The sequence below is a fragment of the Phalangium opilio genome, unplaced genomic scaffold (assembly GCF_054372755.1).
Source record: "Phalangium opilio isolate 3A_F unplaced genomic scaffold, DU_Popi_V2 ptg000540l_1, whole genome shotgun sequence".
Lineage (NCBI taxonomy): Eukaryota > Metazoa > Arthropoda > Arachnida > Opiliones > Phalangiidae > Phalangium > Phalangium opilio.
Window position 1 is genome coordinate 35406 of NW_028324244.1, and position 14648 is coordinate 50053.

At 34.4% G+C, this 14648-nt stretch overlaps 3 protein-coding genes across 3 annotated transcripts; 1 reads left to right on the forward strand and 2 right to left on the reverse strand.

Annotated features, from left to right (window-relative positions):
* Positions 1-106: 106 nt before the first annotated feature.
* bora (aurora kinase A activator-like protein bora) lies at positions 107-2847 on the reverse strand. Its single transcript, XM_089862490.1, has 7 exons — positions 2240-2847; positions 2072-2166; positions 1871-2004; positions 1446-1798; positions 1284-1383; positions 1096-1173; positions 107-1024 (listed from the first exon to the last, which is right to left on the reverse strand). The coding sequence occupies exons 1-7, from the start codon at positions 2519-2521 to the stop codon at positions 306-308; spliced, it is 1761 nt and encodes a 586-aa protein (XP_089718616.1). The 5' UTR covers positions 2522-2847; the 3' UTR covers positions 107-305.
* Positions 2848-2931: 84 nt separating this feature from the next.
* Positions 2932-5854, forward strand: LOC149588500 (uncharacterized). Its single transcript, XM_089862491.1, has 7 exons — positions 2932-3167; positions 3226-3343; positions 3415-3547; positions 3614-3831; positions 3894-3998; positions 4129-4779; positions 5492-5854. Exons 1-7 carry the CDS (start codon positions 3054-3056, stop codon positions 5671-5673), a joined length of 1521 nt encoding a protein of 506 aa, XP_089718617.1. The 5' UTR covers positions 2932-3053; the 3' UTR covers positions 5674-5854.
* A 147-nt stretch (positions 5855-6001) lies between these two features.
* Positions 6002-8601, reverse strand: yip2 (yippee interacting protein 2). Its single transcript, XM_089862492.1, has 9 exons — positions 8344-8601; positions 8086-8252; positions 7849-8020; positions 7702-7778; positions 7468-7615; positions 7324-7380; positions 6737-6813; positions 6275-6672; positions 6002-6202 (listed from the first exon to the last, which is right to left on the reverse strand). Exons 1-9 carry the CDS (start codon positions 8360-8362, stop codon positions 6121-6123), a joined length of 1197 nt encoding a protein of 398 aa, XP_089718618.1. The 5' UTR covers positions 8363-8601; the 3' UTR covers positions 6002-6120.
* Positions 8602-14648: the final 6047 nt, after the last annotated feature.

Genomic DNA, 14648 nt, shown 5'->3' on the forward strand with positions numbered 1-14648 from the left:
AAGCAGACTACAGACTACGAAAAAGCGGGAAAAAAAACCCCTAGCGTCATTTGTAAGAATCACGAAAATCGACCAATGACGGATAAGAAAAAATATGGCGCGTAAATTTTAATCGCAAAGAAAAATGTGCTTTATTGCTGGACTTTCTAAAAATATGTAACGCGAATTAAAAACACGGTCAATCAGTAAAAACAGAGCCTTAGTTGTAAAATATGTAAGCGTACTACTATTAACTCATTAAATTTATTCTTTTTTGTTTTTTTTTCTTTATTTTTCCCAATATGAAAAAGATGATTTCATTAAGCCTAAAATTTGATGAGTCTTACCACTTTCTCATTTTGAGGGGTGGAACATTCACCCGGTTTCCAGTTTGACTGCGAAATATGCATAATACTGTCTTGGTGAAACAATTCCAACTGATTTTCTTCATTGACGGAAGACATCCTTTGTTGATGAACAGCAACATCCATAGCGGAATTATTTCCCGCGGCAATAACACTATCTAAAAGAATAGACCTTTTTGGCAAAGGCTTAATCTCATTGGAATTGAACTGACTCCAATCCATTTGACCCAAAGCGGACGCATTCGCCTTGGATATTCCTAAATTAGTTTTGTCACTACAAAAAACGCTTATATCCATTTCAGAGACCCCCCCAATGTTGCTGCCAGTTTGATAACCCGTATCTTGCGAATTAGTGATGGAAATTGGACGTAATTCAATTTGATTAATTGAATCTAAACCGTTGGGAGGAATTAAGGGGACAATATTTTGTATCTCTTTAGATATTTCCACAATGGGAGGCTCAATTTTCATTTCAGCCGTCAAATTTTGTTCGTTGTCACTAAGAGCTTCCTGATCTTGGCTTTCATTTAAGGAATTGCGGAACTCGGTTTTCATAGAGACTGATCCTTGACTAGCGTCGTTTGAACGTGATTCTTCTTTAGCGTCTTGAAGTTCTACTTCTTTCATGGCAAAGTCTTGCAAACTAACTGGACTTGATTTTAAAATTGATTTCAAATATGCTGAAACACAGAAATTAATTAATTAATTAATTAAGTTGATTATAATTAATAATAATTTTGATCGCAATTACTTATTTGTCTTCCTTTAATTTCTCCCGATGTTCTAAATTGTGGCTCTTTGCAATTATAACACACGGAAGATCTCCTTTCTACGTAAAAATGAATAAGTTTAATGAGATTAAAAATTTGGTCTACTAGGCCTATTTATTTATTCAAACAGGAGGAACAGGATTGAACCTAGAGAAGAAAAATAACTTACTTATGGGTGAAATTAAACTCTCATCCAATGGTGGAATGGAATTACACGGAGAGACACTGAATGCGCGCAGTGAAATGGGACTAGATGAAAATACTTGACCCTTAATATAAAAATATTAGATTTGGATGTCTTGCATTGTCGCGAAACTAACAACAATCTTACAGATTTAACAATTGGACTTTTATTTTTCTCCGGAGTTTGAAATTTGACTGAACTCGGAGATTTAGTTGGGGTTGAAGAACTTCTTTCGCTAGCACTACTCTGTCTATTTGGACTACACATGAATAATTTTCTCCTAAGACTCGATTGGCTTAGTAAATCTTTTTCCTCCAACGTCGCGCATTCTACCACGACGTTATCATACTGATTGCTTTGATCTTCGGTAAACGTGTAGAATTTTCCTAAAATTTCTTCAAGATCGACATTCATCGGTATGGTTAGATTTGTCTGAGTCCACACTTCTCTTTTTGCAATTTCTCCAATCGAGTTTGTTGAGCTTGTAGTTTCGTTAAAATCTGTAAATGCATGAAGACGCGGACTTTAAGTTAGCTATCGCGTGGCCAGTGTTTAATATATTCCCTCGTTACATTTTGTAGCTGGAAGATGAGGTGAAAACGTAACGTGTTTTACCGAACCCCCCCAAGGTGAGGGAACAATATTATTCTGCGAGAAAAAACTCTCAATCGCCTGTTGTACTTTTTCTTCCTGTTCTCTATCAAATCTAAAGAAGTTTCAAATTTGAGTTTGACGCAAAAACTTAAGGGAAAGCCAACAAAATTGGCCCTTACTCGTGTAAGGGATGTACTGATGATTCATCAATTTCAATTTCAACAGGGTTCAGAGACGAAAGTTGTTCTATATCCCACGAAAACGAGCTGTTTGCCTAATAATTAAAGTTCGGATTATTGTTACCGACGGCCCATGACCCTGAAATATAAATGAACTATTGAACTCACATTGTTATTGTTTTCAACAGATGAGGCAAAGACTGAGGGAGAGAAGGAAGGCAAACTAAATGAACTGGGTTCAATTATAAAAGGATTTGATGGTGCGGTACTAGAGTTCGTTTTTTCTGGTGTTCGCGATTCGGATATTGTAGTAAAGCTCGCGAGATTATTATTACGCGATTTACGAAAACTCGTTTGGCACCCGTGCGAATTTGATTCAACATTTTCATGATTTTGGTGAAAGCTTTCCGCGATTGAGCTTAAAAAATGAGTTACCCGAATTTTGTCCATACTTTGAGTTTGATCTAGATTAAATTGGCATTAAAATGTTTTATTCGTTACGAATGGTTCCCGGTTTAGGCCGCTTTAGTAAAATAGTAAGTCAAATGGAAAAATACAAGCGCTGCTCACACAAACAAAGATAACTAAGGCTTTAGAAACTTTTGTTTTTGATGCAAAACCTAACTTTAGTTACTCCTTTACGCTAAACTGAATCATATAAATAGTAAACTAATTTAAAATCGTAATCATTTAATAAAAACGCCTCTAAAAATGAATTAAAAACTCCAATTTCGGACCAATGTGCCCCTGCCTAGTACCTCCTCAGTCCTCGCTGGCTGGGAAAAATTCAAAAATTAAATTTCCTTATTTACATCGGAAATTATTGGCCGCTCAACGACCAATCAGCGGCCGCTCTTACGTGATTGGTTTCTCGAGTTTTCCACGGTTTTTGGCGGGAACGTTGCGGTATTTTGACAATTTTGTAGTTCTTGTTTACCGCTTTTATATGACTAAAGTATAAAAATTATATTAATTTTTAACGATGAGTGACATAAGTAGTGATAATTTAGATGTAAGCAGCGAAAATTTGGATGTAAGCTGTGAAAATTTGGATTCAAGTTCCAATAATAATGTTACAGTCATAGAAATATCAAAGGTAAAACTACAACTTGTTTCATTATTTTAATTAATTAAGTAACACCATTAACTTTAAGGCAAACGAAGCGGCACTGAGATTTAAAATAGAAACTCACATAAAGGACCTTTCACCAGATCCCGAATTTTTTTACCCAGCTAAAGGAAAAATTATACCATCTTATGATAAAAACAAAAGTATACAAACTTTTAAGGCCGGACTTCACCTATATCTTAATTAATTAATAATAATATTTTTTTCCTTCTAGAATTTGTCTTAAAAAAGGGTGTGAAAATGATTGTTTCCAAGCCTACAATAATAATGCGTGACATGGTGCGAAAAGCGATCCTAGATTGTCCCACTCAAATGTTAAAAAGCAGCCAAATTTACCAAGCTCTACTGTCAGTAATTATAATTTATTCCTGACAGGTTACATTAATTGCAGTGTTAACCGTAATTAATTTTAGGAAAAAATATCCTTACTTCAAGATTGGATTATCAATTTCGTTAGCAAACTGGAAGAGTTCCGTTAGAAACACTCTTTCCAATCAGAAATACTTTGCAAAAATAAAGATAATAGCCCCGGAAAAAAACTCTACTTGGTATTATTGGGGAGTCGTGCTCTCTGAAACTTCTACCAGTAACCACCGCGTTCTTAGTTTCCCCATTGACAACTTCACTTTGGGTACAAAATACTAATTAAAATTAATCAACGGTCTTAGCAAGCTGCAACTCCTTTTGTTTCAGGGTTGTCAGATTCAAACAATGACGGTGTTTTAATAAGCGTGGTTCCACCCTCTGAAAAGAAGCCATTGATGCTCGAACAGGTCCCAAAACATATTCTCACCACGGGTTAATCACTAAAACTAAGATTATCAGTCCCAAACTTACCCAACCTAACAACTATTCAACCCTGGTCCCTGGGATCTATTATTAGGACATTCTTAATTAATAATTTAAAATCTTTTAATAAATATTTCAGATAAGGGGGAACCTAAAAGAGATATTCCGGAACAATCAGATCAGCTCCAATCAACAAACGACGATTCCATTCTTCCTAGATCTTGGGAGTCCCAAGTGATTGGCCCACCATCTTCCCACGTGATTGGCCCATCATCTTCCAAAGTGATTGGCCCATCATCTTCCAAAGTGATTGGCCCATCATCTTCCCACGTGATTGGCCCATCATCTTCCAAAGTGATTGGCTCATCATCATCCCAAGTGATTGGCCCATCATCTTCCCACGTGATTGGCCCATCATCTCCCAAAGTGATTGGCCAATCATCTCCCAAAGTCCCAAAATCTCAATTTCCTTCCAATGACTTTCAACTTGAACCACACCAATCACCCCTTTACCCTAGCAACGCCTTCACCAACATCACCACCCCCAAAAAATCCATCATGAACCAATCATTGCTTTTATACTCCCCCCAAAACGCCACGGACCCTTCCTCCCCCATCACTAAAAGAAGATTCGGTTCAAGTCTAACCAATTCAGGACCATTTCTAAAAACACCGGAAAAATCACCATTTTCTTCTATGTCTCCACTCATTGGAGGAAAGGACCCATTACTATCCTTTGCACAAATTGAAAAGAAAAAGTGCAGTCGAAGACTTAATCTTCTTGATAATGGTATATTAATTAAAAAAAAAACCACAACAAGTCCCAATACTTGGCCAGTCCATTTTTACTTGGCGAGGGGTGAACTGAACTGTCAGACTCAGTAAACAAAGGCTTAAATATAGGGCCTTTGGTTGTCATCCGCGACTGTCTTTACATATATCACGGACCCTGACTGCGTTGTCACTTGTCAGTACAGGATCTCTTATATAGAGTGCTGTCAGTTGTGACGTCAGATCCAAGGTTAAACGTCACGAGTCTGCCTTTAGCAATGGGCGGCCATGACAGTTACCGTTTTTTCTTTATGGGAAAACAGCATGGGTGACGTCACACCGGCGCTTCTGACAGCACTCTATAATAACTAATTTGGTCCGCTTTAGCACCCCATAGAGGCATAGAGTGCTGTCAGAAGCGCCGGTGTGACGTCACCCATGCTGTTTTCCCATAAAGAAAAAACGGTAACTGTCATGGCCGCCCATTGCTAAAGGCAGACTCGTGACGTTTAACCTTGGATCTGATGTCACAACTGACAGCACTCTATTATTTATAAATTGGTAAAAATTTTGGGACTGGCATTGGGACTTGGCAAACGAGTTTTGACTGAGAAATTGAACTAGAGACGAGTCTAGTAAAGTTTTTCATGACTGGCAACCTAAAATATTAGGACTAGCACTCACACCTCTATAATTAAATGCATCATTAATAATCCTCAATTCGCTTTCAGAAAACTTATTGGAAGATTATTATGACGTCAAAAACGGGTGCAAAGAAAATGTTATGGATGGAATTTTATCTCCTACTAAAGAAATTCAAAATGCTTCTAACTCCAAAGATATTTTACCTTTCATTCAAAATGAGTTGGAAACTTTGGAAGGAATGTCAATGGAGTTTTTCCCCCTTTTTTAAATACTTTATAATATTTCTTGTTTATATTAATTAATTTTACTAATTAATTAAGTTTATAGACTCCTATTAGATCATTTTGGGGCGTCTTTTTCATGTTCCTTACTGACCTTACACGTATTTTGTTGGCTTTAGTTTAAACTTACTAAAGCCTTTTAAAAACTAACTTTTTAAAAGTTTTTTTACCGCATCTACCTACTGAAACTCTTTTTAATATTTAATTTTTCAATGTCTAAAAAAAAAACGTAAAAAACATTTAGACGCATTTTTATAAGTGTAAAACTAAAAGAAAAGAGCTAAGCTCTTATTATGTAAATAACAGATTCTCGAGTGTTTTATAATAAAGATATACTTAATTATTATTATTATAATTTATATAAGGTACAAAAATAGTAATAGACATCCTTTTGAGTCTTAATAATTCCCCAGATAACTAATTAATTAATAATTTTAAACTCTCTCCAACATAACAGCAATACCCTGTCCCCCTCCGATACACGCAGAACCAATAGCGTACTTTCCTTTAATACGTCTGATTAAAAAAAATTATTAGTTTATTAATTATTTCAACTCGTAAATTCAATTAATTAATTAATAAACTTACTGTAATTCATAAGCCAAATTACAAACAATTCTGGCTCCACTCATTCCAATTGGATGTCCCAAAGCGATGGCTCCTCCATTTACGTTAGTTTTAGACGGATCTAAGCCAAGTTCCTTTTGTACGGCCAAAAACTGTGGGGCAAAAGCTTCATTGATTTCAACAACATCAACATCTTGAAGTTTAATTCCTGTTCTTTCGCATAATTGACGGATAGCGGGGACGGGACCAATTCCCATAATACTGGGCTCGCAACCGATGTAACTGTATCCGACAATTCTAGCAATTGGTTTCAGACTATTTTTGCTAACAGCTTCTTCACTAGCCAGAACAATAGCCGCGGCTCCGTCTGAAATACCAGATGCATTACCAGCAGTTACTGTACCAGTTTTTTTGAAAACCTACGATAAAAAAATGCAAATTAATTAATATTTCATGACTTGAATGTTTATTTAACATAATTACCGGTGGTAATTTTGTAAGTGATTCAATGGTAGTGGCGGGTCTAGGGTGTTCATCCATGTCTACAGTTACATCTTTTCCTGATAGAATAAAGAATAATAAATAACATAATTAATTAAAACAAACAATGTTAATTAATTAATTAAAACAAACAATGTTAATTAATTAATTAAAACAAACAATGTTAATTAATTAATTAAAACAAACAATGTTAATTAATTAATTAAAACAAACAATGTTAATTAATTAATTAAAACAAACAATGTTAATTAATTAATTAAAACAAACAATGTTAATTAATTAATTAAAACAAACAATGTTAATTAATTAATTAAAACAAACAATGTTAATTAATTAATTAAAACAAACAATGTTAATTAATTAATTAAAACAAACAATGTTAATTAATTAATTAAAACAAACAATGTTAATTAATTAATTAAAACAAACAATGTTAATTAATTAAAACAAACAATGTTAATTAATTAATTAAAACAATGTTAATTGTTTCTTTAAACCATGATAATTAATTAATTAAAACAATGTTAATTGTTTCTTTAAACAATGATTGATTGCAAAAAATATATTACCCTTAATCTTAATTACAAGTGGTGTAATTTCATCCTTAAATTTTCCAGCATCATGGGCTAAAGGTCAAGTTTTTATTATTATAAAGGATTGCATCATAAGCTTATCAAGTTGTCAAAAATAGATAAAAAGAGAAATAAGAATACCCTTTTTCCACCCAGTTTGAGATTTGAGAGCAAACTTATCACATTCCTCTCTAGAAATTGAATACTTTTCTGCTAAATTCTCAGCCGTGATTCCCATAGGCATTTTGCAGTAACTATCTCCCAACCCAACCCATAATGCATCTTCCAACTAAAACAAAATAATATTTAATATTTAATATTTTTACTTCAAAATTTGGCTATAAACAAACAATAGCCAATAATTTTGAAACTTACTGGAGGGGGAGAACCTAATTTTGTACCAAATCTAGCATCACGAAGGATGTATGGGCTTTGACTCATATTTTCAGCTCCTACCAACAAATGAGACTCGTGAAAGAACGCAGTTTTTACTTTTTAATTATATAGCGAATACGGACATACCCCCAGTTAAAACTATTTCTGATTCTCTAAGGCAAATTTCTTGGCTGCCTGAAACAACAGCTTGGAACCCTGAACCGCATAATCGGTTAAGAGTCAAGCAAGGGGTTGTAATTTTAACTCCGCTTTTAAGACCAATATGCCTTGAAAGAAATATTCCATCGGAAGCGGAGCACTAATGGAACTTTTAAGGTTATCAAGTAGTTCAGGGAGTCATAAGGGCTTAAAATTTGTATTTACCGAGTTGACATTGCCAAAAATAACAGATTCAATGTGTTCGGGTGTTAAATTTGATTGGGCTATGGCAGCCTTAGAGGCTATAACCCCTAAATCTGTCGCGGTGATATTGGCTAGTTTACCTCCAAAGCCGCCAATTGCTGTACGTTTGGCACCGACGATGAAAACACCTACAATTTGGTAGTGGAAGCATTATTTCCTCATATCACAAGCAAATAAGAAAGAACATTAAATTATAAAAAAAAAAAAAGTAATGATTACCTCGTAATAGTGCAGCCATTTCCTTCTCTCACTAAGCCTAATGAAACTTAAACTTAAAAGGTAGGTAGGTTATTGTTCGGTAGTTTCCAAGGGTGTGGACTTTTATAAAAAGGAATTTGAGCTTTTAATCTATTACTGACGCACTTAAAACATACTTGATTAGCTCTTATCTTAGAATTAAATAGATTAAACGCGGGAGGTCCGTCCCTATACCTCCACCCGAGTTGGAAGATAAGTTGCAACTAGCAGACGATTTTTACCTACAAAAAACTACCGCCGTCAATTTAGCAGAACAGAATCCCAACAGAATCAGCAGAATCAACAGAATAAAAAAATCTTAGTCGAAAATTCTGCCGTACTCGCGACGGAAAAATTGCTTCAGACCTATGAAAAATCCTTAAAAATTTCACTAATACCATCCCTACAAAAGGAAAAAAAAAAAGATTATCTTAGCCCGACAAAATGGAATTTTCCTGAAAATAGAACCATATACTGGAATATGCTGGTTCATGATTTAATTACACAATTAAATTACCACAAAGGGGCAGAAAAACCATATTATCTCAGCCCCCTAACATGGAATCCTATCGAAAATTTCACCAAATATTCCCTTTATTATAAGGAATCAAATGAACTCGGTCTCGTTGTTGGAAAATGTCTGGTTCTTGATTTAATTACTCAATTAAATTACCACAAAGGGGCAGAAAAACCATATTATCTCAGCCCCCTAACATGGAATCCTATTGAAAATTTCACCAAATATTCCCTTTATTATAAGGAATGAAATGAGCTCGGTCTCGTTGTTGGAAAATGTCTGGTTCTTGATTTAATTACTCAATTAAATTACAACAAAGGGGGTGAAAAACCATATTATCTCAGCCCCCTAACATGGAATCCTATTGAAAATTTCACCAAATATTCCCTTTATTATAAGGAATCAAATGAACTCGGTCTCGTTGTTGGAAAATGTCTGGTTCTCGATTTAATTACTCAATTAAATTACAACAAAGGGGGTGAAAAACCATATTATCTCAGCCCCCTAACATGGAATCCTATTGAAAATTTCACCAAATACTCCCTTTATTATAAGGAATCAAATGAACTCGGTCTCGTTGTTGGAAAATGTCTGGTTCTTGATTTAATTACTCAATTATATTACCACAAAGGGGCAGAAAAACCATATTATCTCAGCCCCCTAACATGGAATCCTATTGAAAATTTCACCAAATACTCCCTTTATTATAAGGAATCAAATGAACTCGGTCTCGTTGTTGGAAAATGTCTGGTTCTTGATTTAATTACTCAATTATATTACCACAAAGGGGCAGAAAAACCATATTATCTCAGCCCCCTAACATGGAATCCTATTGAAAATTTCACCAAATATTCCCTTTATTATAAGGAATGAAATGAGCTCGGTCTCGTTGTTGGAAAATGTCTGGTTCTTGATTTAATTACTCAATTAAATTACAACAAAGGGGGTGAAAAACCATATTATCTCAGCCCCCTAACATGGAATCCTATTGAAAATTTCACCAAATATTCCCTTTATTATAAGGAATCAAATGAACTCGGTCTCGTTGTTGGAAAATGTCTGGTTCTCGATTTAATTACTCAATTAAATTACAACAAAGGGGGTGAAAAACCATATTATCTCAGCCCCCTAACATGGAATCCTATTGAAAATTTCACCAAATATTCCCTTTATTATAAGGAATCAAATGAACTCGGTCTCGTTGTTGGAAAATGTCTGGTTCTCGATTTAATTACTCAATTAAATTACAACAAAGGGGGTGAAAAACCATATTATCTCAGCCCCCTAACATGGAATCCTATTGAAAATTTCACCAAATATTCCCTTTATTATAAGGAATCAAATGAGCTCGGTCTCGTTGTTGGAAAATGTCTGGTTCTTGATTTAATTACTCAATTAAATTACCACAAAGGGGCAGAAAAACCATATTATCTCAGCCCCCTAACATGGAATCCTATCGAAAATTTCACCAAATATTCCCTTTATTATAAGGAATGAAATGAGCTCGGTCTCGTTGTTGGAAAATGTTTAGTTCTTGATTTAATTACTCAATTATATTACCACAAAGGGGCAGAAAAACCATATTATCTCAGCCCCCTAACATGGAATCCTATTGAAAATTTCACCAAATATTCCCTTTATTATAAGGAATCAAATGAGCTCGGTCTCGTTGTTGGAAAATGTCTGGTTCTTGATTTAATTACTCAATTAAATTACAACAAAGGGGGTGAAAAACCATATTATCTCAGCCCCCTAACATGGAATCCTATTGAAAATTTCACCAAATATTCCCTTTATTATAAGGAATCAAATGAACTCGGTCTCGTTGTTGGAAAATGTCTGGTTCTCGATTTAATTACTCAATTAAATTACAACAAAGGGGGTGAAAAACCATATTATCTCAGCCCCCTAACATGGAATCCTATTGAAAATCTCACCAAATATTCCCTTTATTATAAGGAATGAAATGAGCTCGGTCTCGTTGTTGGAAAATGTCTGGTTCTTGATTTAATTACTCAATTAAATTACCACAAAGGGGCAGAAAAACCATATTATCTCAGCCCCCTAACATGGAATCCTATTGAAAATTTCACCAAATATTCCCTTTATTATAAGGAATGAAATGAGCTCGGTCTCGTTGTTGGAAAATGTTTAGTTCTTGATTTAATTACTCAATTATATTACCACAAAGGGGCAGAAAAACCATATTATCTCAGCCCCCTAACATGGAATCCTATTGAAAATTTCACCAAATATTCCCTTTATTATAAGGAATCAAATGAACTCGGTCTCGTTGTTGGAAAATGTCTGGTTCTCGATTTAATTACTCAATTAAATTACAACAAAGGGGGTGAAAAACCATATTATCTCAGCCCCCTAACATGGAATCCTATTGAAAATCTCACCAAATATTCCCTTTATTATAAGGAATGAAATGAGCTCGGTCTCGTTGTTGGAAAATGTCTGGTTCTTGATTTAATTACTCAATTAAATTACCACAAAGGGGCAGAAAAACCATATTATCTCAGCCCCCTAACATGGAATCCTATTGAAAATTTCACCAAATATTCCCTTTATTATAAGGAATAAAATGAACTCGGTCTCGTTGTTGGAAAATGTCTGGTTCTCGATTTAATTACTCAATTAAATTACAACAAAGGGGGTGAAAAACCATATTATCTCAGCCCCCTAACATGGAATCCTATTGAAAATTTCACCAAATATTCCCTTTATTATAAGGAATCAAATGAGCTCGGTCTCGTTGTTGGAAAATGTCTGGTTCTTGATTTAATTACTCAATTAAATTACAACAAAGGGGGTGAAAAACCATATTATCTCAGCCCCCTAACATGGAATCCTATTGAAAATTTCACCAAATATTCCCTTTATTATAAGGAATCAAATGAACTCGGTCTCGTTGTTGGAAAATGTCTGGTTCTCGATTTAATTACTCAATTAAATTACAACAAAGGGGGTGAAAAACCATATTATCTCAGCCCCCTAACATGGAATCCTATTGAAAATCTCACCAAATATTCCCTTTATTATAAGGAATAAAATGAACTCGGTCTCGTTGTTGGAAAATGTCTGGTTCTCGATTTAATTACTCAATTAAATTACAACAAAGGGGGTGAAAAACCATATTATCTCAGCCCCCTAACATGGAATCCTATTGAAAATTTCACCAAATATTCCCTTTATTATAAGGAATGAAATGAGCTCGGTCTCGTTGTTGGAAAATGTCTGGTTCTTGATTTAATTACTCAATTAAATTACAACAAAGGGGGTGAAAAACCATATTATCTCAGCCCCCTAACATGGAATCCTATTGAAAATTTCACCAAATATTCCCTTTATTATAAGGAATCAAATGAACTCGGTCTCGTTGTTGGAAAATGTCTGGTTCTTGATTTAATTACTCAATTAAATTACCACAAAGGGGCAGAAAAACCATATTATCTCAGCCCCCTAACATGGAATCCTATTGAAAATTTCACCAAATATTCCCTTTATTATAAGGAATGAAATGAGCTCGGTCTCGTTGTTGGAAAATGTTTAGTTCTTGATTTAATTACTCAATTATATTACCACAAAGGGGCAGAAAAACCATATTATCTCAGCCCCCTAACATGGAATCCTATTGAAAATTTCACCAAATATTCCCTTTATTATAAGGAATCAAATGAACTCGGTCTCGTTGTTGGAAAATGTCTGGTTCTCGATTTAATTACTCAATTAAATTACAACAAAGGGGGTGAAAAACCATATTATCTCAGCCCCCTAACATGGAATCCTATTGAAAATCTCACCAAATATTCCCTTTATTATAAGGAATGAAATGAGCTCGGTCTCGTTGTTGGAAAATGTCTGGTTCTTGATTTAATTACTCAATTAAATTACCACAAAGGGGCAGAAAAACCATATTATCTCAGCCCCCTAACATGGAATCCTATTGAAAATTTCACCAAATATTCCCTTTATTATAAGGAATAAAATGAACTCGGTCTCGTTGTTGGAAAATGTCTGGTTCTCGATTTAATTACTCAATTAAATTACAACAAAGGGGGTGAAAAACCATATTATCTCAGCCCCCTAACATGGAATCCTATTGAAAATTTCACCAAATATTCCCTTTATTATAAGGAATCAAATGAGCTCGGTCTCGTTGTTGGAAAATGTCTGGTTCTTGATTTAATTACTCAATTAAATTACAACAAAGGGGGTGAAAAACCATATTATCTCAGCCCCCTAACATGGAATCCTATTGAAAATTTCACCAAATATTCCCTTTATTATAAGGAATCAAATGAACTCGGTCTCGTTGTTGGAAAATGTCTGGTTCTCGATTTAATTACTCAATTAAATTACAACAAAGGGGGTGAAAAACCATATTATCTCAGCCCCCTAACATGGAATCCTATTGAAAATCTCACCAAATATTCCCTTTATTATAAGGAATAAAATGAACTCGGTCTCGTTGTTGGAAAATGTCTGGTTCTCGATTTAATTACTCAATTAAATTACAACAAAGGGGGTGAAAAACCATATTATCTCAGCCCCCTAACATGGAATCCTATTGAAAATTTCACCAAATATTCCCTTTATTATAAGGAATGAAATGAGCTCGGTCTCGTTGTTGGAAAATGTCTGGTTCTTGATTTAATTACTCAATTAAATTACAACAAAGGGGGTGAAAAACCATATTATCTCAGCCCCCTAACATGGAATCCTATTGAAAATTTCACCAAATATTCCCTTTATTATAAGGAATCAAATGAACTCGGTCTCGTTGTTGGAAAATGTCTGGTTCTCGATTTAATTACTCAATTAAATTACAACAAAGGGGGTGAAAAACCATATTATCTCAGCCCCCTAACATGGAATCCTATTGAAAATTTCACCAAATATTCCCTTTATTATAAGGAATGAAATGAGCTCGGTCTCGTTGTTGGAAAATGTCTGGTTCTTGATTTAATTACTCAATTAAATTACCACAAAGGGGCAGAAAAACCATATTATCTCAGCCCCCTAACATGGAATCCTATTGAAAATTTCACCAAATATTCCCTTTATTATAAGGAATGAAATGAGCTCGGTCTCGTTGTTGGAAAATGTCTGGTTCTTGATTTAATTACTCAATTAAATTACCACAAAGGGGCAGAAAAACCATATTATCTCAGCCCCCTAACATGGAATCCTATTGAAAATTTCACCAAATATTCCCTTTATTATAAGGAATAAAATGAACTCGGTCTCGTTGTTGGAAAATGTCTGGTTCTCGATTTAATTACTCAATTAAATTACAACAAAGGGGGGTGAAAAACCATATTATCTCAGCCCCCTAACATGGAATCCTATTGAAAATTTCACCAAATATTCCCTTTATTATAAGGAATGAAATGAGCTCGGTCTCGTTGTTGGAAAATGTCTGGTTCTTGATTTAATTACTCAATTATATTACCACAAAGGGGCAGAAAAACCATATTATCTCAGCCCCCTAACATGGAATCCTATTGAAAATTTCACCAAATATTCCCTTTATTATAAGGAATGAAATGAGCTCGGTCTCGTTGTTGGAAAATGTCTGGTTCTTGATTTAATTACTCAATTAAATTACAACAAAGGGGGTGAAAAACCATATTATCTCAGCCCCCTAACATGGAATCCTATTGAAAATTTCACCAAATATTCCCTTTATTATAAGGAATCAAATGAACTCGGTCTCGTTGTTGGAAAATGTCTGGTTCTCGATTTAATTACTCAATTAAAT

What these genes read in the sequence shown, in the direction of transcription:
- LOC149588500 (XM_089862491.1), top strand. Translation starts at nt 3,054, where the DNA reads ATGAGTGACATAAGTAGTGATAATTTAGATGTAAGCAGCGAAAATTTG. An exon ending in CAGTCATAGAAATATCAAAG is followed by an intron (nt 3,168 to 3,225) that starts GTAAAACTACAA and finishes ATTAACTTTAAG; the next exon opens with GCAAACGAAGCGGCACTGAG. An exon ending in ACTTAATCTTCTTGATAATG is followed by an intron (nt 4,780 to 5,491) that starts GTATATTAATTA and finishes ATTCGCTTTCAG; the next exon opens with AAAACTTATTGGAAGATTAT.
- bora (XM_089862490.1), bottom strand. Translation starts at nt 2,521, where the DNA reads ATGGACAAAATTCGGGTAACTCATTTTTTAAGCTCAATCGCGGAAAGC. An exon ending in TCAGTACATCCCTTACACGA is followed by an intron (nt 2,005 to 2,071) that starts GTAAGGGCCAAT and finishes AAACTTCTTTAG; the next exon opens with ATTTGATAGAGAACAGGAAG. An exon ending in GAGTTTAATTTCACCCATAA is followed by an intron (nt 1,174 to 1,283) that starts GTAAGTTATTTT and finishes ATTTTTACGTAG; the next exon opens with AAAGGAGATCTTCCGTGTGT.
- yip2 (XM_089862492.1), bottom strand. An exon ending in TTTTTGGCAATGTCAACTCG is followed by an intron (nt 8,021 to 8,085) that starts GTAAATACAAAT and finishes AAGTTCCATTAG; the next exon opens with TGCTCCGCTTCCGATGGAAT. An exon ending in ACTTGTAATTAAGATTAAGG is followed by an intron (nt 6,814 to 7,323) that starts GTAATATATTTT and finishes TTATTCTATCAG; the next exon opens with GAAAAGATGTAACTGTAGAC.